The sequence below is a fragment of the Serinus canaria genome, chromosome 7, assembly GCF_022539315.1.
Source record: "Serinus canaria isolate serCan28SL12 chromosome 7, serCan2020, whole genome shotgun sequence".
NCBI lineage: Eukaryota > Metazoa > Chordata > Aves > Passeriformes > Fringillidae > Serinus > Serinus canaria.
The window spans coordinates 8875414-8898461 of record NC_066321.1 but is presented as its reverse complement, the minus strand read 5'-3'; the positions used below and the strand labels follow the sequence as shown (position 1 = coordinate 8898461).

The 23048-nt window shown below is 39.6% G+C and overlaps 1 protein-coding gene across 3 annotated transcripts; it reads right to left on the bottom strand.

Annotated features, from left to right (window-relative positions):
• Window positions 1–2008: 2008 nt before the first annotated feature.
• On the bottom strand, window positions 2009–22546 carry CFAP221 (cilia and flagella associated protein 221). 3 transcript variants are annotated; one of them, XM_018911298.3, is made up of 25 exons: window positions 22235–22546; window positions 20542–20720; window positions 20020–20120; window positions 18932–19018; window positions 18731–18826; window positions 17753–17853; window positions 16247–16350; window positions 15181–15340; window positions 14631–14751; window positions 14433–14544; window positions 14105–14213; window positions 13289–13376; window positions 12098–12187; window positions 11140–11235; window positions 9850–9940; window positions 8163–8290; window positions 7639–7719; window positions 7140–7247; window positions 6870–7025; window positions 5276–5434; window positions 4823–4917; window positions 4207–4296; window positions 3883–4002; window positions 3058–3087; window positions 2009–2457 (listed from the first exon to the last, which is right to left on the bottom strand). In XM_018911298.3, the coding sequence occupies exons 2-25, from the start codon at window positions 20672–20674 to the stop codon at window positions 2334–2336; spliced, it is 2580 nt and encodes an 859-aa protein (XP_018766843.1). In that variant the 5' UTR covers window positions 20675–20720; window positions 22235–22546; the 3' UTR covers window positions 2009–2333. The 3 variants fall into 3 exon arrangements, with proteins under 3 accessions (XP_018766843.1, XP_030097694.1, XP_018766844.1); XM_030241834.2 differs by lacking the exons at window positions 15181–15340; window positions 16247–16350; XM_018911299.2 differs by lacking the exons at window positions 20020–20120; window positions 22235–22546 and having other exon boundaries at window positions 20542–20635.
• Window positions 22547–23048: the final 502 nt, after the last annotated feature.

Below are 23048 nucleotides of genomic sequence, written 5' to 3'. Positions count from 1 at the left end.
ACAGTAAGTGAGATCAATAATCCTGTTACTGAGCACTTAAACTCATAGATCATTTCCATAGCAACATTTTCTTACTTTTTAAAATGTACCTTTTATTTGATTTAGAGGTTAGTACTAATTTATATAATAAGAGGGAGAAAAGGTGAAGAGTGAGTCAGTGTTTATTAACCTTGCTAATAGGACAGGCTTTTTCAGGCAAAACGGATATATCTTAATTAGTGAAACGGTTGCATTGTCATTTAGCCAATTCATCCTTTCCAAACAAGGGAAGCAGTAGCAATTTTACTTGCAGTGAATGGAAGTAAACTTGTCTGAAGACTCTCCACATCAATTTACACATTCTGACTTTCCCACTTTCAGTAAAAATGCAGCCCTTAGATTCCCCAAATAAGGCACAGTTTTCATTATATCACTCCTTTTTCTTCCAATTAATTTTCTGTAACAGCTCAGCCCTTTTCATCAAACATTGAACAAAGAACTGTGAAAAGCCACCAACTACAGGTTATGATTCTAAGGTTTATGTCCCATTTCTGGAAGTGTTCAGTAGTCAACCAGGGGTTGACTTAAGTGGTCTCATGAAAACCTAAAACTTCAAATAATTTAGCCAAATTTCATGTTCTTAGACACAGCTGGACTGGCCCTGATGGTTTATCACCTCCATTACCTGGAGGGATATAAAGCACAGGCATCTGCACATTACCACCTGTCCCTTTGAATTTTAGGAATATTTTAGTGGAACATAATAGATTTTCTTACCTTCTCTGCACACTGAAACCTGGCTCCTAAAAACTTTAAAACATAGAAAGGAGGATGACTTCTCAGAAAGGGAGTTGATTTCTTTGAAAGGTTGGTGTCTTTCGCTGGACAATGGAGAAGCATGATTAATTTCCACTGGGATGACCAGGAAACTGTTCTGGAGAAGGGAGGCAGGGTGATACTGCTGTAAGAAAAAGAGATTAACTTTGTTTAATCACTATTGTTTCTGGACACTTATTCCATCTTTACTAGATTAGATATTTAGCTGATAGATAACTGTTCCAAAGAATTATCTGTTTGATTTACCTAAGCAGTGAATTATGAACTGTGAATGCTTTCACTGTAAACTCTGATAATGTTTTTGTCACGGTCACGTTAAAAGAATACTCAACTCTTAGCTCATCTTTTAAAAGATCAGCTCCTTCCCTCAGAACTCCTAGAAGAAAAAAAGCAATGTGTACAAGTTCAGGCAGTTGTTTGTAGTTAGAGAAATCTGCAGATATCCAGACCTGCATTCTGAACAATCCCTTGTCAATTAGACAGTTAGCAGAAACTTAATAGCTTTTTATTTTTTTGAAGTGAGCAGAGATAGTTTGTAGCTAGTATAAAACAGGCTATTCTGCAGCTTTTTCACCCTGCTTTCCCATTTTCTATCTCCCGGGGATTTTTACAGCTTGTCTACACTGTCACTCTCTGAAATAAACTTATTTTCCTCGGCGCTTTAAGTATGCCTGGAAAGAAGTATGGCTCCTAGAAATGTAGTGGGTATTGCTGCAATTTCCATGCCTTTTAGTACAGAAGATTTATGTTTTTCAGCACAAACAGCCTGGACCACCCTGTAAAATGAGTAATCAATTCACTATGGATAAAAACAATTTTGTCTGAAGTCCAGCTTGCTGACAAGAAAGTAGGAGACATCTCAGCTGCAAGATGATATACTCAGAAATCTCCTTTCCTAGGAAATACACCCAGAGCATTACAGGTTTCTCATGAGGCTCTACTGTTCATTCACTCAACCCATGCATGCTTCTGCCAAGACCTGTGCACTGAATTAAATCCCTGAACAGCTAATGAGGCTTGTTTGGCCATTGTCTTTGCAGACAGTAATGGTGTTCAAGGCTTCCTTCTCCTTAAAAATATCAAATGTATGGTTTACTGTCAAGTCTGAGAGATTTAGCAACTTACCTGCAAAAATTCAAGGACAGGTCATAACTTAAAAAAAAAAAAAAACTAAATCAGAAGATTTTGATCATGAGGTCTTTACACATTTTATTTGAAATCTGTGGGCTGTAAACTAATTACCAAACTATTTACATGGTAGTACTGAGGTTTTCTGGTCCTTCACACCACAAAAAAATAAGCAGGTGCAAGGCTGAGGTTTCTCACTGGAGTTATTTTTGTGTTTGGGGTAGTGAGCACAGTGAGAGTCCTTGACAGAGGTGGCATTACTGGTGGTTCTTTTCTCTTTGCAGATGAAATTGCTGATCTCACTGAACAAAAGTAAATGTAGCTGGGACGGGGAGGCCTTATACATTACAGGATAAGCAGGGCCAGGCCATGAACTTTGTAAAATTCTTTTATCCCAGAATAAGGGTTTTATTAAGTGCTTTCAGCTTCAATGTCTCCAGATGTTTTCTAATTTTCTCTCCGATCTCACTGTTCTGGAGTTGAAAATGTCCATCTGGACCATTGTCTGGGTCTCTGCAAGAAATTTAAAGAATCATTCGTATTTATAATAATCAGGGAAACTACTTAGGAATGTCTTCAAGATCCAAAGAAAGAGGCACTCATGATTTCTTTTCTCATAATTAACACAGGGTATTCCATTACTGATGCAGAACTGAAAAGGTGGTGAATCTGTGTAAGAACACTTAACTCATGGCTTGGCCAGTCAGGAAAGTTAACCATCTGACAGGTAAACACAAACTGACTGACTATTACATTATATCCATGTAAGAACACATGCTGTGATTGCCAGAACAAGGGCAGCCACATGAAAACCTGGTTTGCCTTAAGGACAAAAATGCTGAAACTGCTGTAGAGAAGCAATATGTTCTCTGTCACCTAGTGAACACCACCCCCTCAATAACAACAAGAACCTTTCAGTGACAACATAAAGGATTGGGACTTCATTGTTTGATAAGAAATTTTTGCTTCCCTCTTTACAAACCCAAAATAATAGGGAAGATTCCAACAAGTAAATATCAATACCCAGAGCTATCTAATATTGAAAATTATTTTAATTTTTTTTCTGAAAACATCTAAGATTTAAGAAAGAAAGAAGGTTATAAAATGACTCACCCAGGAAAAGCAGCATCCAGCTCTATATCACTGTGGGAGAAAAAGATCACTCTTTAGTTACTTAAGCTGTCCCAAATCCCCACATTCTGACAACCACTGTCATAAAATGTAAAAACCAGCGCCGAGTGCAACACAACTATATTTTTACAGCAAATTCTTCCCATGTAAAAGTAAAGCAGATATTCAAATCTCTTGATAGCTCTGAAAGTTTGAGGTGATCTTGAACATCCTGGTATCTAAGCCACATCATGACCACTTTAAAGAGGGGATAACTGTTGGACAGAAATGAATTCACTTGCTCCAAGGTTAGAACTCAGCACTTTCACCTGTGTTGCTCTGCAGTCACTTGTCACCCACGCTGCCTGTTGTGATGTATGTCGGGGGAGTGTGAACTTTGAGAAGAGCAAACATGAAACACTCCTAAGAAAAGTCAGGGAAAAAAGCACCATGCCAAGGGGAAATTCTAAGGGCCCTTTTCTCTGCCAGCATTAATAAATATCCAACCAAAAGGGTCAATGAAAAGCAAAAGTCAGTGGTCCAAAAATGTTGAACATCTCAGAGAAAGTAAGCAAACTGCCTCAAGTGTTAGATCATGCTGATATAACCATAAGTCAGAGATACAGGCTAATGCATCACTTTCACACCTGCTTTCTGAAGTAAAATCCAGAGACTGAATTTGCAGTACAAATTTGCTCAAAGTACTAGATCTGCTTCCCACTTCTGATGGAGCCCCCAGAGCATCTCATTATGACTTTCTATGCAATTCTGAAAGGGATGTTTGACTTTAGATTCCATTACTCTCTCCTAATTTCAAAATATACCTACCTTTCTATTTGTACTGATTGTTCTTCATCTTCTTCTGAGAGTGCCCCCCCAATCTGAGGAAATTCAGCTTTCACCATCTCTGGAGTAAGAATCATGTTGAACTCAGCTTCATCTGTCTCACTAAAAATTAGTAAGATTATGAACAATTTGCCTTCATCCTTTTGAAAGTATTTTTTTTAGCCAACTAGAACAAAAGTATGTTTTATGCAAAAGAGACTTTGTGCTTTTGCCTTTGAGGATCTCCTGGGACAGGTTTTGACACATCCATATAAGTGGTTTTCACATAGACAATAACACCATATACAGAATAGAGGAGAAACTTACTGGTCAATTATGTTCTCTTTGTCTCTCTCAGGTAAGTCATTGAGCACTGGTGGTACATCTCTTGGAAGCATATCTGAACTGTAAGGATCCCTGTGATGGAAATGGTATTAGTTTAATGTATTAATACTAATGGTATTTCATATTTTGAAGCTTCACAGCAATTGCAGTTACAATGAAGATGATGTGCTTTTAAATATTTGTGGAAAATCTGGCTGCATCAGAAACTGCTGTGATATGGGGGAATGTGAGCCTGAGAGATGTTGGTTCCACTGGATGCAAGTGTCCATAAGTTAAAGGTTTTACAGACAGACAGAGTTTGTACCTCCTGAGGTCTTCTAGGACTGAGACAACAAGCTTTCAGGAGAGATGTTATTGAAAGCCCAGACTGGAATTCTCCTTCCTGGGTTAGGCATTTCTTTTAATTATATTGTTTTTAATCCACCTTTCTAGGAGTTCAGTAGGAGTTTTTTTTTCTGTTGGTTTTGGATTTCTGAGCAGCAATTAATTCCACTTGTAGGCCCACTTTCACTTGTGGGACTAGTGACTGATCAATATAGTTACAGGCAGCAGAAACTAGTGCAGGACAGAGGATTTGTATTTTCAAATTCTTTCTTACCTAAGTGCTGTATTTGTCAATGTGGAAATGTTAGAAAAAGTGGAATACTCTATTGGTGAGAATTTTCTCCATTCCATTACTCCACAAATCACTTCCTGAAATGACAAGTGATACATAATCAGATCTCTAATACATAATACTACAGGGAGAGAGACTTGCAGGACAAAGCATCTTGGCTGAGAATTTAATTTGGGAAGCTGAATATTTCAAAGATCCTTCCACCACTGTAAGGACACGAAAATAAAACAGGCATAAGTAAAAGATATGGATAAAGCCTAAGCAGAATTAGTAATTCTGACCCATGTACTGACTATTTAGGTGCATGCATAATTTATATTTGAAAATATTTTCTATGTAGAATGACTCCACCTTCCATTTTGATTCCTTAGAGCAAGTTCTCAGGAAGAACATACCCAAGACAGGTACTCATACAATAAACCCAAAAGACCATACCTTGTGATCCAGAAATTTCTTTTGTGTGACTGGGATACTGGATCCTTTGGGGCATTCCTTGGTAACAGTATATTTTGGATGAGGACAAAGATGATATTCAATATCTGATTCACAATAGGCCAAAGGAAGTAAAAATGGAACTAATCCTGGAAGGGGGTTCTAAAAACAATGAAGAGATTATTTTAATAAAATGTTCTGAGTACCATAACAAATCTAATTAATGAAAATTCAGTTCTTACAATTAATGTAAGACAGCCCAGATTCGCAGCTTTGTTTTACTCTGATTGCTCTGTCTGGCATGATCCTTCACTTTCTGTATCTTCCCCTCATCTTACAATGTTGTCTGATTTATTCATGCTCCCTACTGTCTAAAACACAGCAATTTAGCTGCTGTCTCCAAGTCTGGAAGAAAAAACTATTGCCTAATTATTCTGAAATCCATTGCTGATTCCTGAATAGTTCAGAATCCAAGAAGGGAAAATGGACTTGCTATGGTGGAAGCCACAGCACTCATGGCTTCACATTTTGCCATCTATTTCCCTCCATTAGCATCTGTTTCTGGATAAAGCCCAGTGCTGGGTAGTGTGGGATCAATCTGTGCCTGGCTCTCACACTGCTGTGACAGAGGGATGAAAGAGATGCACAGAGGATCTCATCAGCACGTCCACTGGAGTCCTGGCTGTGTGTGAGGAGGATGAGTCTACATCATAGATGTTATGCCAAGGTCGCCAGACCAGCACAGTGGGCAGGGCTGGGAGCCAGAGCCCCCACAGCAGGCACAGTGCCACACTGGGTGGGAGATCTGCCTGTGCCCATGCACAGCCCTGCACTGAACCCTACAGCTGCCTGCTCAGAGACACCTCCAGACCTCCAGGCTGGGCTGCACTGTGGGAAATACCTCCTGCAGCTGTAGCACAATCTAAATGACAACAGTAACAGAAAACCCTCCCATGCAAGGGCAGTGATTTTTTGAATCCCTGTGCCTAACTACTTGGAAATGTGGTTTGGGATGCTGTGACAACTCTTAAAAACTATAAGGCAGCAGGATGCAATGTGAACAGACTTTGACTTCACTTTTCTGTTTACCCAAGGATTAGGCAGATCTGTAGTCATCCAGCTGAACAGCAGGAAAAGACTGCACCTATCCTACCTACCTGGGCAAGAATGTGAGGTTACAGATGGACTGAGATGCCAAGATCATGGCCTCTCCTCTAACATCCAAATGGGGAAACAGATGGAGAAAAAGGGAGGGGTTCCATGGTGTTCCCAGAAATCCTGTGATCACTGATAATTTGTGGAGTGTCATGCTGGAAGAGTCTCTAGTTCTCTGCTTTCACTACAATTTTGTCTTATCATCCTTTCCCTAAACTGATCAAAACCCACTCTAAACCAAAATAGTGCCCCTCTCAGTGGTATGAACTCTGTGACTCCTACCTATCAGAACTTACACCATGAAGGATTACTCTCACTTTGGATAGTTTTAAAACCAATCTGAGTAAGAAAACTGCCCACAAATTCCACACCAGGCTTCTGATGAAACAAGCACACTTCTGCTCCTTTCTTAAGTTCTTTATGGAAGCCAACTCCTACTTACAAAAATGCGAAGTGGGTTGCCCTCTCTTGGGTGGACTAAAGCTTGGGGAGGAACCAGGTTTAACAGGCTGATATCCCCTTCTGCTTCTTCTTTGTCAAAATCTCTCCTCTGGGAGAGCTGCCCCTCGAGAGAAGGAGCTACTTGAAACAATTCATCCTTGAAAAACACAGATATCAAAAGATTTTTAGAGTGTAGTAAATCTTACAGTACAAAATGTTGAGACAAAATTAATCAAATGTGGAAATGTATGGTTCAGAGTGACTTTGTTACCTGGGCTCCCTGTCTCAGCGGTCGGGAAAGTTTTACAGGTTTGTAACTTGTAGCTGCATAGTGTATACAAAATGGCTGATACTTCATAATGTTGCAATGCTGAGGAACCTAAGTGCAAAGAAAAAAGATGCGCTGCAGAAATTGACAATAATAACTTTCAGTTAACTCATAAATGGAATAGAACATTTGGCTTTATCATGATGGTAAAAGACACTTGGAGCACTCTCCTAGGACATGATACATAACCAAAACTTTGAGAAGCCATACTTCACCGGGACTTTGATCTTTGTAATAATTTCAGCTGAGGTGATTAATGTCTGTCTGGAGAGAGGGAAATACTGCTGGCTGTAAGCTGGGTACTTATGGAAACTGGTGAGCTTTGGTTTTAATAAAAGCATGATAATCATACAGCCTTATTAAGGCAACATTTTTACTGGGCTGTGCAGAGGCCATTTAACTGCAAAGGTAAGAGAAACATGAGGGAGCTGTACTGACTCACCTTCAAGTCGTGAAAAGGAAGAACATGTTCAACTTTCACGTTTACAGATTCAATAGGAACTGGGCCAAGAGCGTCAGGTGCCTGGAACAGAACAGCATTTAAAACCAGTAACATGGTGGGCAATTTGTTTTGTATTGGCAGCAATCCATGAGCACAGCTAATTGAAAACATATGGAAATAATTATGCAAATATTTACTTTATACAGTTTGATATTTCTGTTGTTCTTTCTTGGACTCCAGCATTTCAGTTATTTTTTTCTTTGCTTCTGAAAAATGGATGTTAACCGACTCTGAGCATTAATGTATTGTTCACAATTTTAGGATACAATAAAGAGAATGAAAAGATTTTTTTACTGTTTTCAGTAGAACCCTTAGTAAATCTGAAGTCCTGAATTAATTTGCCAGAACCCTGGAACACCAGTCACACTGTGAAATTTTAGTAAAACAACTATCAGCCCTGGGGCCAGTATCTTCAACAAAATTCTATCTAGAGTGCTGACTAATATTTGAGTTACTGTACCTACCAAATAACTGTGTAGTTCATGGGACCTGTTAAAAGGGAATTCAAAAGGCAATATATGATCTTCAGACATTCTAGAAGAAAAGTCCTTATGTTCTTCACTCTTCTCTTCTTTGCCAAAACTTCTGCTTTCTGTCATGAGTGGAAACCAAATATTAAGATTTTATAATACATCTTAATACACTGTTTCAGAAATAGAATCAAGCCACAAAATGTATTTAACATTTTCCTAAACCAGGATGTCTAGTAATTTAAATATAAAAAGTTAGGTAATACTTCCTAAAGTCTTTAAATGTCACATCTATAAGATATGAGCACAACACCTTGAATAGCAGACAGATTTAATTTCCCCTTTCCTAAAAAGACATCACAGCCCACTCCTTCCATCATGGTTCACAGCAAAGCTGTGTCAAGTCAGAGGCCTCTCTTGTACTAAATGTCATTACACCTTCTATTTGCAGCATTCCTGCATATCCTGCATCCTGAGAATTAAAAGTGCCTATCTGCAGAAGCAGGAAAAGGCCTAATATGGAACAGTGTGTCTCAGGAGCTGTCAAATTGTGTGTGTCTACAAGGGAGTGGGAAATAGGACTCACAAATTCGTCTCTGTCTCCTATTTACCCAACTGTGACTCCCATCCAAAGCCAGTTTTCTTCTATGATATTAAATAACAAGTCACTTTTCCAGACCAGTACTTTTGTTTTCATGTGAAAAACCCCAATTGATTAAAAATACTTCTATGAGAAAACAATGAAGACAAAAACTCAACCCAGTACTGGCTACCTGGCAATGTGTCTCATGGTTCCTACTGTCTCATTTCACTGAGTTCAGACATCCTGCCTTCATCACACTCAAGTGTCTTTCCCCCTTCCATCCCCCCTGCAGTAAGGTCCTCTCATCCTGCGACTCTCACCTCTCGGGCTCCACCTGATCTGTTCATCTCCCTGTCTCTCACACAGTCCCATCTGTCCTTTCATTGCTCCTCAGGCCTACACACAGAACCACAGAATGGTTTGGGTTAGAAGGGACCTTTAAAGATCACCTTGTCCAACCCCTCTGCCAGGGCATGGACATCTATCACCACATCAGGTTGCCCAAAGCCCCACCCAACTTGGCCTTGAATAGTTCCAATGATGGAGTATCCACAGCTTCTCCCCTGCTACTAAGTAGATAAACTGCAAGGTTCCTAAGAATAGTTAATCACATTTCTTCAACATGGTAAATAATGTGTATGGAAAATAGATGTATCTTGACTACAGCCATTTCCACGTTTTAGCAGGTCCTGTTGCCATAGGATAAGTGGCAATGGTCTTGAACTAAAATAAGGCAGTCTCAGACTAGATAAGGAAGAAATTTTTTGCTACCAGGATGGTAAAACACTGGAACAAGTTGCCCAAAGAGGTGGTGGATGTCCCATCCCTGAAAACATTTAAGGTCAGGCTGGACAGGGCTCTGAGCAACCTGCTCTCATTGAAGATGTCCATGCTTATTGCAGGGAGGTTGGACTGGATGGCCTTTAAAGGCCATGGAATCCAAATCTCTCTATGCCTCTTCCTTGTCATACTTTATTTCTTTCTGGAAGACTCCTTTATAAGGACTTATGTTTATATGTAATGCACCCAACACACTGCAGCACACCCTGAATTATCATAGCCATGGCCAAAATATGAACTTGTTCTTCTAACCCTTACCAGACCCAGAGCCTTCCTCCAGACCTCCAGCTTCCCTGGGCAGTCCACGGAACAGAAGCAATAAACGTTTTAGACGAATCTGAATCAAAACCTGAGAGAATGATTTTTAAATGTAAGTCAAACACCCTAAGATTTACAGAGCTCATTCAGACATCTCTATTTGAGAGTTTTTAATATAGTTTTCTGTTCAGAGAAAGTGGGAAGGAAAGATGTAGAACAGATCTCAACTCTATAATGACATTACACAATAAATACAGTTAAAATTTTTAATGTAGTCTTACAGGTTAATCAGACTTGGTTGGTTGGTTGGTTTTTGGTTTTTTTTTTTTTTTTTTTTTTTTTTTTTTTTTTTTTTGCTAGATTCTAATCCTTCAGCTGTGTTTACTGGCATATACAGTCAGTTAACCAGGGCCATATGAATTTTTGTAGCTCTGAGAATGAGGAGAGTAAACAACAACCTGCACTGTGTTTTTGCCCATACCCTACAAGATAAAAATGAAGAATTCTTGGTTTTAATACCAGATGGGGCCATTTGGTCACCTCTTTATTTGTACAATGAAAAAGAGCATTTAATTTCAAGACCTCAGTATTATGAATAGATTGAAGAATATCCAAACTGGACACTAGAAGAGCAGGACATTTCCATCTTGCTTGCTACATTAGGATTTACTGAGGAAACAGCAGTGGTGATGAGAGATAATATTGAAAACAAATGAAATAAACAATTTTATTGATTGGTCCTTTAGTCTCCAGGTCTATATCTCCCTTATTTGAATTTCTACCTGTTGTTTGTATGTTCCCATCATGCACCATTGCAAAGATCCTCCATCATCAGTAACCTCAGAGGACCTGGAAGGTGCTGTTCTCTCCCTCTACCTTCCCTTTCCAGATTAAGTGTCTCCTTACGGAGTAAGTGCTTTAAGCCCTGAAAATCTTGGTGGCTCTACACAGAACTCACTTCAGCTTGTTAAATTCTTTCTTGTACTAGGGGCTCAAAGCAGGGTGCTGTACTCTATATGCATTTTCAAAATCTTTTTTGTACAGAAGTATTTTTTACTTTAAAAATAATCTGAATTTATCTGCATTTGTTTAGTATCAACTGCAATATGAAAGATGAATTGAATACAAATCTTACTCCAGATCCTTATTTCCTGGTGAGGTAGGGGCATATTTATCAAATTACCAAATCCCTAGCTGGCTGTGAACAGTCCTCACATGCCTGTTGCATGTTCTTTTGTGCTGTTTCACAGGTGTCATGCCCTCTCACTGCATTCTGGTTGTTCATTTTACCTTGTATGCTGCTTGTTGGAATTTCCTGAACATCCTCTTTCTGCTGTCCCAAGGGTTATTATGGAGCAAGTCGAATGTGGGATGGACATTTGGTTGCTGCACAGTGTATTTTTTAAAAAGGAAACAGAAAAGAAAAACAACTTTTTACAACTAGATAAGGTAGAACTTTTCTCCATCCCAAGCCATACTTTGGCCTGAATCCGTATGTTATTTCTAAATATTGAAATTGGTCCAGTGAAAATATTTGCATCACTGGCATTTAACCAGAAGCCTTCACTGCAGGGCTTCATGGGAGGTAATCACCAAGTATTTGCAGATGGAGCACAGAGAATGCAGAGATAGGGTGGCATGGTCTGCATCCACACAAATGACCAGTGCAGACTAGGACTGCAGTGCACTCCCTGGGCAGTTGGACAGCAAAGAGAATGGACAGGGGCTCTAACAAAAACACAGTTTATCTTGGACAGACATGAAGTTGAAACAGCTGTAAGGACTCAAATCAGGCACCCAGCAAAACCAGTACCCTTTCTCCATAATGGCACATACCCAAAGGAGAGTGAAAGATGCCAAAGAGAAGGGCAAAAAAAATCTAAGTACCAGAAAGGTTCCTGTCAATCCGACCTGCAGGTAAAAGTTGGAAATCTTGTGATATGCTTGACCTTACAATGAGGCATGAGAAAGCTTCTCCTGAGAGGTCTTTCAGAAACAAGCTATATAAATTTCAGGTTAGGCCTGCAGATTTCCACTTGACTCTTATAATTAGATCAGAACATTAGAAGATGAGTTGTGCATGTAGCACGGTGCTTGCCCTACCTAAAAGTAAAATGGGGAATAAGGCACTGAAATAGGAATATCATGAGGAAAAGTATTCAGTGTCAAAAATCTATGGCTAATTTGTTAGCTTGGGAGGTGATAATTTAGCATGCACGCAGCAGGCTTTAAAAACATATGAACAAACCTGGTCAACGTGCCGAGTAACACGTCTGAAGGAAACTTCTACTTCACCCCTCTGAAACTCCTGTTCTATAATAGGATCTCCTCTTTGGAGCTAATTTAAAGAAAAATCACATTAGCACAAAGCATCCAGTGAGTTATTTCCTCTATTACAATCAGAGAAACTCACAATGTAACACTCTGGAGGTGTTTAACGAAACACAGATTTCATTCCCTTTTAGGGTGTGATTATTGCAACCCTTAAGCAAGTCAAACAAAGTAAAATAATGTCTTTTCAGGTCTGAGTTTCAATCAAATCTCAGTTCTAATTAAACATGGTTTGCTTCGCATAGCCAAATCAGCAGGATAGGAAATAAGTGCTTCTACAACTAATTCAGTGATACATCAATCTCACAACTTAGATTCTTTTTCACCCATTTCCTTCTTCTTAGTATTAAATATAACGTTTTATATTACCTAAATCAGTGTATAAATCAAGCCTTTACCCTATGTATAAATAATTTCACTCCCACAAACAGCTGGAAGTCAGTGGGATGCCAGAAGCTACTTGAATACCCAGGAGGCAGGATAAGAGGGACAGGCTTCACCAGTCCCTTAGGGCTTTGCCACATTGGGAAAAAAATTTCCTGCCACCAGGTATTGCTTATTGCTGTTGTCACCTCTGTGGAAGCAGACCTGAAGTCTGCAGTGACTGGAAGAAACCAAAGAGAGAGAGAGAGGGTGAAAATGCAGAAGTGCGACCCGATGAATTATCTCCCCATGGCTCTGCGTGGGAGTACTGACTGGATCTAGCTCTTTGAATCCAAGCCATTCAGGACAGCAGCTCCTCAGAGGTACAATACAAACAGAATATTAGATGTGGCCTTGGTGCTGATAGGATTGTTCTCGAATGTGGCACTCTGATGAGACTGGGTGGCTGGGTGCAAATCTGCTCACTTGGGCAAATATTGTTACATTTCTGATAATACCTTACCCTTCTCTCTGTCTACCTTCAAGATAAAACCAGCCCTGAAACAGTGATGCACAGGCACAATAAAGACATGACTGCAGTAACAAGCACAACTAGCACAGGTTTGCACTGATTAAAGAAGAAACACTGAACATGTAGAGAGCTTGATGCAGTTCACAGTGCAGTTCACTACATCATCTTGAAGTATAAGATTTTAAATTTACAGAAAAAACATAAAAGGCTAACCTTGTATTGCTCTTCTTCCCTCTGTCGGCTTTCAATAATCTCTTTTTTAAACTCCGCAGAGATTGGATCACTTCCCTTATGAACTTGCCTGCATTTACAGTGGAGACAAGAAAAATGCTTCACTTAGTGCACAGTTTGCTTTATTCAAAGGCAAGCAGACTTATTCCCCTCTTCCTGAGGTGCCTAGGTGTGAATGACATTCTGCATATGAGATATCTGTGGATTTCAAATGAAACCATCATGTGCTTAAAGATCAACTGAGTTCTGCTTTGCACCAGTTGATGTACAATAGAATAAGAAATCATTAAGGTTGGAAAAATCCTCTAAAATTTTTTAATCCAGCCATTAACCTAACACTGCCTAACACTTCACTAAACTATGTCTACCTCTATCAGCACTACATCTACATGCTTTTTGAACATTTCCAAGTGTAATTCTGCTCTTACTCCATTATTTTTAGCCTCGATTTATTGACAACCATGACAAAATCTTCCTTTGACCTTAAGGGCACAAGATGAGATGCCTGAGAACAAGGTTAGGCAAACCAGGTTTTCAGCAAGTTTCTTTTTGAATGGAACAATAAGGCAATCAAAGTCTTCATTGAGTACTACTGTGGATGCTACTGAGTCTGCTCTTAAGCAGGAGGGAAAAAAATAAATAAAACATCAGTAATTTAGGCTTAAACCAAATGTATTGAGACACAAAATGGCAGCATTCTGCAGTAGTGGACATTGCATATATTATTCATAGAGGCCTTGGTCAAGCAAATCCCAGTCTTGGTAATATGATTAATTAACATGGCTAACTAGCACTTACCACTTTAGATGATTTGCTTCCTCTTCCTGAACATTTTGTTTGACTTTTAGTTGAAATACAGCATCCTTCATCTGTCTTGTTTTTTTTCCTTCTTTGCCTTGGGACAGGGCTGCAGGAACATCAGAAAGCCATATCACACCTCAGTCTAGACTGGATTTTTAATTGCGAAAAACATCCACTAAGATAACCGTACCCCTCAATACATAAAGCTAAGGAAAGAGTTCTCACAGAAACAATAGTCACATCACATCAGCAATTCTGAAGCCAAGCTCCTCATCAGAGCTACAAATAATGCTAAGACCAAGTTTATGCTGCTTAATTACTTTACCTTCTTTTACGTCCTTCAACTTCAATTTGCCTGGTTCCTGAATCAAAACAGTGGCTACAGCATACGGATTTGACAAGTCCGTGGGGAATCTGAGGTTCTGGTATTCGATTTCCTATGAGATATAAATTAATAGGAAGAAACTGAAACATGGAAGATTTCCAGCCCAGAAAAGTACTTGTAATTATTATCTTTTCACACCTTTAGTTTTTGAACAGGCTTTGACTGTAGTTGGCTGAACTGGTCTCTTCTCCACATCACAGGCTTTCCAGACACAGCTTTTTTCTCTGGATGACTTTGTTGTTCATCAAAATATTCTTTTCTAGATGTCAGAAGGACACATATTCCTTTCATAAGTATTCTCTAAATGGCATATAAGTCAAATTTTTTCACAAAAACATTAAGTATAGTTCAAAAGGCTCAAAACCCCCTGCATCTTGCAAGGCCTCACCAATAAGAATAATGAGTGAGAATGATAGAAGCTGAGGATCCTCAACATTTCTTGAAGGATATGTAACTTCTCATTATATTTATTTTGTTTGTTTTATTTCATGTAGATTAAGGATGTTCTAATCAAACAGTGCAAAAAAGCAGGTACATGTATCAACAGTAGAATTACTTCAGTGCATTGTAAGTCTCCAAAAAAAACCCAATGCTTTAAAAAATCATAGCAAAATTGTATGAAATCCTATTACATTAATATTTTTTCAAACTGGGCAAAACCACTCCAAGACCACTCAGCCACACATACATCAGAGCCACATGTGGTATTGATGTTCCTGTGAATACACACACATAGGGTTTTGAGTGAAACTCTGAAATCCGTAACTGCATTGCCATTTGTGCTGTTCCATACTCAAATGGGGAATACTTCACAGTTACTTTGACCTTTCCATTGGCTGGAATGATTCCTGTGATTAGAGGAGAAAAACAGTAAGGGTCCATATAACATGAGCCCATTTAAGAGTATTGGAACTCATTCTGGGCTACTTTTTTTAAAACAACTTAATTGTTTGAATGGATGGCAGTAAGCATGGAAAATCTTTCTGGTCTCTAAGCACCTTTCAAAATTTGTGTCTTGCTGCCAGATAATGGACGATATTTTGCAATAGCAGAGAGATTTGACAGTAGGGCTACAATATTTCATACTGCTGTGAAAATGACTGCCTGTTTATATGTAGAAATTCTGCACTTCCATCTGCTAGTCTTAAGTCTTTGGCAGTTTCTGCTTTCATGGGCAAAGTATTTATAAACATATTCCTCTGAGCTTTTCCAAGCTAGGGGACTCATCTGGATTTGATGCATTACCTGTCTCTGCTTGACCTTATTTCCTCACTACTTATTCCATTATTTTCTCAAACATTTTAATGACCATTCATATCCCTAAACATTCAGGGTCTTTCCCAACCTAAGTGATTCTATGATACTATGATTACTCTGAGCACAATGGCTTTGAGTAGGAGCTGAAACTTTTTAGTGCTTCTCAGATGGCCTTCAGCCATAGTTTCAGGCTACCAAAATTTCTGACTAAAGTTTTACTGGGATGACCCTATTTCAGGGATATTCTTCTGGAAAAATAAAGGTTGCATGGACTGTTTGGAACATCCCATATTTTGTCAAAGCTGGGCATTGCCTAAAGAAACTTACAGCCAAGATGGCTATTTGCCATGAGGCTGAAAATGACTGGCAGCATTTACCTGCAAAAGCTTTGCCTGAGGAAAAGGTTTTTTTCTGTACAGCACTGAATACACTGTCACAAGTAACTACACTTAATAAATACAGATTTAACATTTAGAATTTTAAAGAAGTCAGTCTACCAAATGTTGGCTGGACAGTGAAGGCTCTGTGAGGCTGAATAATATCAATGTGGAATTCAAAATCTATGGGACAGCTGCACTGCAGTGGGATAACATACTCCTTACTGAAAAGAGAGAAAGGAAAAACTACGTTAATCAAAGTACAGTTATTCATCAATTACAAGCTGGGAAATTGTATTATACACACCACACACTAAATTACCTGCATTCAGAGGGGTGGGTTACTTATTAATGTGAAAATCATAATTTCTCACTGTGACAAAATAGCAAAATATTTCAGATCTTAATAAGAGCTAAATCTTGATTTGAATGCTGTACATTACTTTCTCTTACCCATACAGAATTTGATTACATACAAAATTTAAAAATTACTTTGTGGAAGGTAGTTATGACCATACTCAAATTCTTACAGACTGTAATATCTAGCAAGTACAAACAATGCAAACTGGAGCAACAATGAGTACAGAACCAGAAATCAGCCTTTTCCCATGGCACTCCTCGTGAAAGACAATGAGAAAAGAAAGTGTTGAAAACTCCAACACATTAGAATGACTGAACTTTAACCACTGTAGAAGTAATGGTGCTGGGGCCTGATTTTCAGAATAGCCCTTTATGTCTCATGCAGGTTGTGTGAGGAGCATTAACACACATCTTTTCAACCTCTCTTGCCTTTGCATGCAAGTGTTCTTTTTCTAGTATCTTCTCTGCATTCTGAGAGATTAAAATTCTGTATACCCAGCACCAAAATGGAGCAAATAACAGAATCACATCATGCTAGAGGCCCCAGAATATCAGGAGTTATGTACAGTCCTGTGAAAAACTTTCAATGTTATGATTCACTGAAGTTTAACAGAGCAAAGGGCATAGAAAAACAAACAAACAAAAAGATACAAATGGCATTCTGCAATGCTGGCTAATTTTTACTACAGAATTTTGCATGTTTCTTGTGTGTGTTTTTCCTATTCATATTTCTGTGCTTCAGTAAAATTCATGAGTTACTATCAACTCATAGGCTAAGACAAACCACCTGCTAGGACATTCACTTCCTAGAATTCACTCAAATCTTTACACTAACACAGATCACCATAATTACCACTAATATAGCAAATATACTGCACAACTAGGCCCTAATAAACAGAATCTGCCTTCTCCATTCCCCCTTCTCAGTTCCTATTAGCAACTATTACTGATTAATTCATGAGAACAGTCAGTGCTGTATCCATGCAATAGACAAAGTACAATGAAGTCTAGATCATTAAAAATACTTTTAAATACAAGAAGCAAAAATAAACAGCACCATCTTCATATATGTTTAGCTTACACAGCATTTATGTTATGGTGAATGTGCACCTGAAACAGTTCATATACAGAATTATTTTGCAGTCCAGACGGTAGCTGAGTTTCTTAAGGCTTTCAACATTATGTTGTATGAATAGAGGAAAATGGGATTTTTCAAGGTTTGGGCAGGTCTTGCAAAATGTGGACAAATGTCTGTCCTTAACTCACCTCTGACCAATTGATACATCAGACAGATTTATAAATGATGGAAATTCTACAACATTCACAGCAGGGTAAGCATGCATGGGAATAACTAAAGTATCATCTCCCTGCAAACAAAAAAACAAGTGCAAATATTTATACCTTACAATTAGTAAATCATAGAATCATATAATGTTAAGGGTTGGAAGGAACCTTAAGGATCATCCAGTCCCAACACCCCCTGCCATTGCCAGGGACAGCTCACACTAGACCGGGCTGACCAAGGCCTATGGACCTGCCCTTGAACACTGCCAGGCTTGGGGCATCCACAGCCCTCCTGGGCAACTGTTCCAGGGTCTCATCACCCTCAGAGTAAAGAATTTCTTCCTTTCTTCTCTCCTAACCTAAATTTCCTGTCTTTCAACTTGTACCCATTAGAACTTGTTCTACCACTACAGTTCCCGATGAAGAGTCCCTCTCCAGCTTCTCTGTATTCCCTCTCAGATACTGGAAGGCTGTGAAGAGGTCTCCATGCAACCTTCTCTTCCCCAGGCTGAACAGCCCCAACTTTCTCAGCCTGTTATGGAAATAAAAACTTTCTCTAGTAGTTGGCCAGTAAGTGGGCATAAAACATCTTCAAAATTATCATTGTGTTGTACCTCAGAACAATAATATTCTACCTGCTTTCAGTATCTTTCTGTCTTTCCATATTTTATGCAACTTTCTAGAGCTCCTCCAAGCTGCTCAGCTAAGTCATTGCATCAATGTGGCACAAAGACTGATCTACTGGCAAAGAATAGCAGAATAAGTTATATAATCTTGCCTACTGCTCTGGGATGTTTACAGAGAACATTTTTTAGTGCTTTAAGTTATAAACACTCCAATCAAGACCCACTGGGAATAAATCTATGTGTCTCTAGAAGATTAACTATACCTTTATCAATATGCTCTAATATTTGTTTTATTCCATTACAACTCTAACTATGTTTTGCAATGAATCCTCACCTGACAGTGAATTCGGATGCAATCATAATAATACCTCCATTCATCAGGGCAAAAATCAACAGTAACCACAAGGGACAAACCAGGGACAAGCCGGTGCTAGAAAAAGACCCAAAACAAGACAGAAGCCATGTAAAAACTGCTTATATGGCACAAAACCTGTGCTGCATGCAAAGAGCAGTGTGAAGACTTTCTGGCACTTACTGTTTTGTTGTATTTGATCTGAAAATACATCGTCTGGGGTGGTAGTATGTTAAGGTTTACTGCATTGGTAGAAATATTTATCAGCTTCTGCAGAACAAAAGAAAACAAAAACCACAAAACACTTTACAATATAAGAGGTCAGTTAAGAACGCCGACTATAGGAAGGTTTTGTAAAACCTTCCATAGCAAGAAGTAATAATTTTTACTTTAGCAGGAATAATTCTAAATATGCTCTGAATTTAAAATAAAACTATGCAAAACTTAAATCCTGCATTTTTATTCTTTAGAAACAAGTAACAATTTTTAACCAAGGAGTAACAGTTAGTTTTGCTAGAAAGATGCTACTATTGAATCCAATTATGATGCTGTTTTACTTATGTGCAAAAGGAACAAACATTTTATTTGGAACAAACAATTTATTGATCACTTTCAGGGATATCTGAAACAACAAGAATTACATAATACTTGATGGTTCTGTTTTGGTGTACAATCAACAAACTTTTGGACAGTGACAGTTCAGCCTGCAAAGCCTCCTGCATTTGTTTACTTTCCTTACATTCAGAGAACCTGGTCCAATATAACTACCAACCTCTGTCTCCATACACGTAAAACATGAATAACAAAGACCCACAAAGGGAAAGCAGAGAGTAGAAAAGGAAATACCCAAACCATTCACAAGGAAAGGCAATCAAATCTATGCACAGAATTTCCTTTCTGAGAATAAATTGTTCTTGGCAAAAGACCAGAAGTGCTTTCAAAACTTTCCCACCAGTAAACATGTTTGCAGACACAGTGACAGTCCAAGGACATTTTGAAAGCAAGTCTCTTGTGGAGTTCAAGCCCAAACCCTTTATTCACAATGTGTAAGTCGCATATCACAAACAGTGATGCAGACATGGGAAACAGGGAGTTTAAAGGAAGGTGATGCTCACAGCCTGGGACTCATCTCTTTTGTTACCGCAGGACCACTGAATTTAAGTGCTGCTTTTCAGAGCACTCCACAGGGCAAAGGCCTCATGACCAAGGAGTCAACTCAGATTCTGCTGTCCTTTTATGACCCCCAAGGGGATCCCTGCTCCAGAACTTACCAGCATCTGTTGGTGATGTTTTCCAACTTCATACCCTCCATAGTGTAACACAGCAGGCTCAGCCTGTACAACCCTGCTCCTCTGACTTTCTGAATAAATCTCTACAGATCACAAAACAGGGAGAAAAGGAGACCAGAAACCCACATGAGTGGTACTTGCATTGAAGCAGTCTAGCTATGCTATACTGATTTATTATCAAGGGAAAAAAAAAATATTTCTCCTTTTAAGCAGGCATGAATTTATAAATGGAAAGTTATGGCACCATCCACTACCCCAGCAGATCCATGATCCTGCCACCAGTTCATCTCTTGGTATCATGGCTTCAACAAGCCTCCCAAAACTTTAGGGTCAGCCGAGATCAGCACAGCTACTATTTCTTTCCTGACTACCCCTCCCATGATTTAGGCTCTCAGGAAGCTGCAATTTAAGCAACAGGATGGGAGTTGCAAAAAAATAAAAAAAACAGCCAAGATGTCCTAGAATTGCCACAAGGCTGGGAACAGTCAGAGAGCAAGAACTTACTTGATTCCAGCAGGTGATTGGGTACAGCAGGTCTTTTTTTAGGTTCTTCCATGAGGCTGCTCAGGACACTGGGTACTTTTTTCAAGGACCCCCGAGTGACCGTGATGTCTGGGGAGGCTGACTGAACCTCCATGTTATAGCAGAAACAGGCTCTCAAGGGCACTAAAATTCCTCAGTGCCTGTGGACAAATGAAAAGAACATAATGATGAAAATATCTTCTTTCACACTGGTAGTATCTGTTGCCTAAAACTGCCTAAAAACATTTAGGAGAGAGAGCTACTTTTTTTCCCTGATGAAGTAGAGTGCTCTGTGTGTGCTAAGCACAAGGAGAGAAGGATTCCAGAAAAGCTTGCTCCCACTGCAAGGCCTAGCACTCTTGGCATCTGTTCTAAGGCTTGCTGGGGACATTTGCCTTTCAGGTCTGTGTATAACATCTCTGTCTTCCTTCATGTCCCCCGTCAGAAAGGAAGGGAGCAGGTTCTGTTAATTCCACTATCTGAACTGATTTCTGCAGACATGTTCTTTCAATCTCTCCTGGGTATTTAAGTTGTTAACTTGCAGATTAATTTTTAATTTTTAAATATTAATATGGGGGATAAGAAATCTGGCATTTGAATATTTCATTTGGATAGCATCATCTGGGTCATTTGTTCAGTGAAGATAAATATAAACACAGAAAGCCACAGGCACATACTTAACACAGATCCTGTGTTAAGTATGCAGAGTTATCAGAACATAAACTTCTCTAATGACAAGTGCAAATTTTACATAATAAAGACACCAGGCATGATCCATCCACCAAAAATTATCCTCATAAATACAGCACACAGAGCCCTTGGCTCTTGTATGAACTGGAGAACTGCATGGAGACAAAGACACAATACTTTTGGAACAAATACTGAATTCAAAAGCTGTGCTGGGATTTTCAGCCCTCAAGCAGGCAGCACTCAACATTTTCAAAGCTGAATCATTACGCCACCTCCCCCATTACATTTTATGGTCTCATCTCTGGTATTTGTCTGATTTTCCAGTCTGCTTTAGATCTTTCAGGCACAACTTGAGAGGTGCTTCAAGCTCATAAAATGCTGTTTTGATTTATGGTTTTGTACAGTATTAAATAATAAATAAGCAAGAAGCTTAAAATAATGTGCTGCTAGGACCCTGGCCTTCATAATATTTTCCACTCAACAACATCAAGCACAAATTTTCCACTCATAACAGAAAACCTTCAAGAGGAGATGCATTATTGAGCACAACAGTAAATTCCTTCTGATGTAGCAAGACCAAACTCAGACAAAAAACACTGCAAAAAAATTTCAAAACACAAGGATAAAGCTTACATTTTTTCCACTTGCGCTCTTCAACTTTAACTTACACCACTGCCACCCTCCTTCTCCTGGTCAGCATTCCGCATCAGGAATGCAAGGCTGGAAAAGGTGTAGGCAGACATAAGTCTCCTCTAAGGATACAAACTTTTCAGTAATTTACAGTGATGGTGCCATCACGGCTCACCAACTTCAGTAACACACTGCGTGTCGCTGAAAGGGCTAATACAGGACAAATCCTTAAGGTCCTGGAATGTCGGAATACCTGATGTTCTTAAATTTTCCACGACAGCTGTGTCTTTCGAGACTTCGTGTGTGTGTGTATGAATAGAACTGTGAAACCCTGGGAGCCCATGGCAAAACTCACCCCAAACGCCCTCAGACCAGGTTATCGCCCTTCTCCTTGTCAGCGGAGCTTTCTAAGCCCTTTCTCGAGCTTTCCAATCCCTTCTCGCGTCTCGGAGCTCCTCGCACACCTCACCACACCGAAGGAGGCGGTGCAAAGCCATTACAGCTGCGAGAGGCTGGAAAAGGCATCGCTGTGCACAGCCCGTACCTGCCAATGCCACAGCCCCCAGCCCGAGAGATCCGGCACAGCCCGGCTGTCCCTGCCGACCCTCCCGGAGCCCCGGCACAGCCCGGTTGCCCCTGCCGGACTGTGCCGGCCCTCCCGGAGCCCCGCGGCCCGGCCTGGCCCGGCCCTGCCCTCACGGCGGCCCCGCGGCGGTCGCTCGGCAACGGGGCAGCCGCGCTGGGCCGCACCACTCGCGGTTAGGCTGGGCACGATCCCGACAGCGGCACTCCGGCTCCTCTGAGGGGGAAAAGTGAAAAAAAAGCGTAAAAAGCACACCTTTTTTTTTTTTTTTTTTTTAAATCCTTCTCCCCCGTAAACATCGTTTTCAGGATTCCCAGTGTGGCCGCAGACAGAGCAGAGGCACTTCTTTCCCTTTAAAAACTCTCACCTGTTAACACCTAAATTGTTCTTACTTGGTTTAAAATAGATTTTGAAAGGTTTATTACAATATTGTTTTTTTTAAAAAACCCTCTTTTCCCCTCCCTCTCCCTTCCCTTCCCCACTTTTATGTTCTTGCTTTCAGCATTAAAGGTCCGTCCCTTGGAAAGTACTCCTGTAAATCTTTCTTCCGTGTATTATTCATACCACCCATAAATGATGAGGGTTT